This window comes from Rutidosis leptorrhynchoides, chromosome 7, assembly GCF_046630445.1.
Source record: "Rutidosis leptorrhynchoides isolate AG116_Rl617_1_P2 chromosome 7, CSIRO_AGI_Rlap_v1, whole genome shotgun sequence".
In the NCBI taxonomy this organism is placed as follows: Eukaryota; Viridiplantae; Streptophyta; class Magnoliopsida; order Asterales; family Asteraceae; genus Rutidosis; species Rutidosis leptorrhynchoides.
The window spans coordinates 250,596,511-250,600,800 of record NC_092339.1 but is presented as its reverse complement, the minus strand read 5'-3'; the positions used below and the strand labels follow the sequence as shown (position 1 = coordinate 250,600,800).

At 39.1% G+C, this 4,290-nt stretch overlaps 1 protein-coding gene across 1 annotated transcript; it reads right to left on the bottom strand.

The window, feature by feature from the left end:
* Nucleotides 1-245: 245 nt before the first annotated feature.
* Nucleotides 246-2,271, bottom strand: LOC139859946 (uncharacterized). Its single transcript, XM_071848727.1, has 3 exons — nucleotides 2,013-2,271; nucleotides 1,437-1,906; nucleotides 246-1,295 (listed from the first exon to the last, which is right to left on the bottom strand). Exons 1-3 carry the CDS (start codon nucleotides 2,269-2,271, stop codon nucleotides 246-248), a joined length of 1,779 nt encoding a protein of 592 aa, XP_071704828.1.
* Nucleotides 2,272-4,290: the final 2,019 nt, after the last annotated feature.

The window sequence follows — 4,290 nt, the reverse complement described above, 5'->3', positions numbered from 1 at the left end:
TGAATATTACGCTTGAGCATTAGAGAGAGAACCTCCATAACAAGCGTAAATAAGTAAGGGGACATGGGATCCCCCTACCTAAGGCCACGTTTACCCTTGAAGAAACCACACAAATTTCCATTAATACTTATCGAGAATGATGAGGTAGAAATGCATTTCATGATCTATTTAACCATCGTTTTATGAAAACCAAAGTGCACTAAAATAGCTCAAAGGAACCCCCAATCAACGGTGTTGTACGCCTTTTAAATATCAACTTTGAACGCACACCTAGGAATCCCTCGATCTAGATGATAATTTTGCATAAGCTCTTGAGTTAACAAAATATTATCCGAAATACGTCGTCCCGGAATAAAAGCATATTGGTTTTCATAGACAATATCCTCCAAGCATGGTGTAATCCGATTTGTAATTATCTTGCTAATACATTTATACAAGACATTACAACAAGAAATCGAACGATAATCATTAACCTTACCGGGGTGTTGGTTCTTTGGCAGGAGCGCAATGATTGTATGGTTGATCTCAGTCAGTAATTGACTATTAGAAAAGAATGCTTTAATAGCTGAACACACATCATTACCCACCACGTCCCAAGCATTTTTAAAGAATGCCAAGGAGTAACCATCCGGCCCGGTGGCCTTATCATCACCAATATCGAAAATCGCAGCCTTTACTTCCTCATTGGTAACTGGCCGAACCATGTGATTTGCCTTGGTTGTGTTAATACGAGCACTAAATAAGGTCCCTGGATCATTCAGCATGTTACATATATTCGCAGTTCCAAGAAACAGTTCATAGTGTCGTACGAAAACATCACAGACAGTAGCCCCTTCCACAATATTATCATTTTGGTCTGAAATAGCGTGGATGTGATTACGATGCACTCTGCCCTTTACAACTTTGTGAAAGTAGCTACAATTGCTATCACCAACATGAAGCCACTCTACTTTAGATTTTTGCTTTAGAAAACATTCTTCCTCTAGGATAGCTTCTTTATACTCCATTAATTTCAAGCTCTCATTCATGCGCAAATTAAGAGAATCGGGAGTTTTATCAAGCTCAGCTTGGGCAATCTCAAGCTCCTTCCTTAACTTAACCACCCTAGCATGTAAGTTTCCCTTGAGCCATATTAATCTCCTGATCGGTTTTTTAAGCATACGCAATCGTTTGACCACTTTAAACATCATGTGGCCCTCAACATCTTTAGCCCACCCATCCACCACAGTTTGAATAAAATCATTATGATGAGCTACATAATTACTGAATTTAAAAGGTTTCGGTTTAGAACCTACCTAATTCGGTAACTTTAACACCATAGGACAGTGATCTGATATCCTATAAGGTTGAAACAGAACATAAGCGTCAGAAAATTGCCCCATAAAACTATCATTAGCCATGACACGGTCTATTTTCTTCAAAATTCCACCACTTACGTGTGGTCTTTGATTCCAAGTGAATTGAAGGCCCGTATAATTAACATCTTCCATGTTAAGATCGTTGACACATTCATGAAATTCTCGCATAGTGATGGTTATCGTAGAAGAACCATTCGTAGATTCTTCCAATCTGAGAGACGTATTAAAGTCTCCCATCAAGACCCAAGGATAATTCCTAACAAACCCTTTGTGCATGCCCAAGTCACGCCACAATTGCCTTCTTTGAATATAATTGTTCGCTGCATAGAAGCACGACACAAAAAACTTGCACCCACTATTCAGCATGGTCACCAAACAATGAATAACTTGGTCTTTCGCCATAACAACCATCACCTGAGTAATGCCTGGATCCCACCCAAGAATGATATGAGTACCTCGGTCACACACGTGACCATTTGATGTCCACATCCAACAGGGGAAAACTGAGTTACACACCTTAGTTAGTCTATCAATGGGCACATGCGATTCTAAAATTGCAAAAATACTAAGATGATTACTCACAACTACATCGTGAACCTCTTATTGTTTAGGGATGCAGTTTAGACCCCTTATATGCCATGCAGCGATACTAACCATGATGACCTTCTAGACCGGGAGTGCTTGCCCCCTCAGTATTAACATTTCGTTTTTCTGCTTTTCCATCATCATCTAGATCAATATCACTGGGCTCATCCACCACATTTAAATTATTTGTTTCAGCATCATTTTCATTACACTGGTCCAGAACTCTAAATGAGTTACTTGTTTCCACCAGGTCCCTTTGGTCCTTATCAGGTTGTGGTCTTTTCCCATTCTCATGCTGCTTAGTAGTAATCTTTCGTCTATATATCATTTTTTGTTTATCCCTACCCACAATAAATCCATCAACGTGTTTCTTATTCTAATCATTTGTCGCTTTGTTGTTCTTCACCATACGAAATTCGTCACTATCCACCGACTGTGCCTGCACATCAACAGTGGCATGCTTGGGGCATTGAGTCTCCTTATGCCCAAAAACCTTACACGCAGCGCACCTAGGAGGTTGCCACTCATACTCGATAGTAATTTCATCCACCGTGCCTTTAGCACCCTTGATACCAGGGGTACCTACCTTCAGAGTCGATTTTAGATCATTATCAGCTGAGATTTCAAGCATTGCCCTTGCGTAGTTCGGTCTCCCCCAAGCCTCCACACACATGGTACTGGTGTACGAATCAAGCATAATTGGTTTACCTATGTTGGAGGCGATCATACTTAAGCCGTCTGCTGTGTATCCATTCAAGGGTATATCATGAAGTTTCACCCAAACGGGCACTTTGGTCAAATCTTCCTTCGAGAGCGACACGCCAGGAGATCATTTATTGAGTATAATAGGCACAGTGCTAATCATCCATGGCCCATTCTCTATAACATCTAACATACCTTGTGCGGTTGAAAACTTAAAAAAAAGAATCCCTTCGAATTCATCATTGTTTTTTCGATTCCATATTTCTTCCACACGCTCATCACGTAATGCTTTACTACAGGGTACGCCAATCTCTTACCCACAAAATATCCATATAGCGTATTGCTATACCGATCCACTGCCTCCATCACTGATGACAAAGGTAATTCAACATCAACCCCTTCAGTAGTTGGGGTAATATTTTCCATTAAGCGAAAATTAACCCTCTTTTGACCTGCAGGTGTGCCCATGGTTACGCTCAAGTACGATGTTTCAGGTGGAACCCTAACAGATTCAATGTTAGTTTGTTCATTCAACACACCTTCTGTCTCAGGATCTTTCTCACTAGCATGAGGAAGAGAGCTATTTTCAACATGAATTCTATCATTATTACCATTCAGACCCTCTTCATCCAATGAATCAGATGATGAGTGTACCCTTACATGATGATTATTAAGCTCGTTCACCGAATCACCAACAGGATCAACACCTATAGAATGATAATACACAGAAGTTACTGAATTATTACCTTTGTTTTGCGTGGGTCTTTCAGTATTTGATGTATGTGATGATACAGAGTTCGCATCTGTTTCATCCGAGTTATTTAAATCAACGCCAACCATCCGAGATCTCAATACCCTAACAGTACTCTCGGCCTTTTTCTTCTTCATACCACCAGAGTTTTTGCCCATGGGCCAGTAATTGCCCTAATTGGTCAAAATTAGGGTTTCAGTGGGAAGAAGAAGTAATTGCCCTAATTTCGACGGTGATGTTTTAAGAATAAAGTAAACTTGAAGTTTTATGCAAACGAATTTGGGACTTGATTGTGTGATTGGGCCAAAGGCTAAAAATATGATTGGGCCTCGATTTACCTATTTAAATTGGTTTATTAGCCTTAATGATTTAGCAGTTTAAGCACGTGAAGCTGGTGCAGTTAAAAATAATAAAAAACAAGATGCAATAGCATAGGTTCGAACCTGTGACCTTTCAAGTAGATACAAACATTGTTAACCAATCAAGCCAGTACTATTTTCTAAAAGCCTGTGTAACTGTATGTTTAAACCCTTCGCTTTATTTTATCTTCTTTTCCCAAAATAAACACGCACTGTATGTCTTCTTCAAAAACAAATATCACGAACAAAGACGTAATCTAAATCCTTATCATTCGATGTTTCAAGAATTCAACCTTCTAATTCGTATCATATTTCTTTTTCTGAACATCAAACACAATTAATTTCTTTATCGTCTTCTTCCCCAAATCACAAAACCACGAACCCTAATTTCTTTGTAAACCAAAAATCAATCGATAGAGAAGAAACTAGTTGAATATCTCTCGAAATTCGTGCAGCACTTCGTTAGAATTAGTTAATTTTGGTATTATACACACTCATTCGATTGAGTTTTAGACAAATGGTCGTTGGAGTTAAC

Bases quoted from the DNA above. Each gene is read 5' to 3' on its own strand.
- LOC139859946 (XM_071848727.1), bottom strand. From the start codon at position 2,271: ATGATATATAGACGAAAGATTACTACTAAGCAGCATGAGAATGGGAAA. The intron at 1,907-2,012 runs GTTAGTATCGCT...TTGCAATTTTAG, and splicing joins CGGTCTAGAAGGTCATCATG to AATCGCATGTGCCCATTGAT. The intron at 1,296-1,436 runs GTAAGTGGTGGA...TTACCGAATTAG, and splicing joins CTTGGAATCAAAGACCACAC to GTAGGTTCTAAACCGAAACC.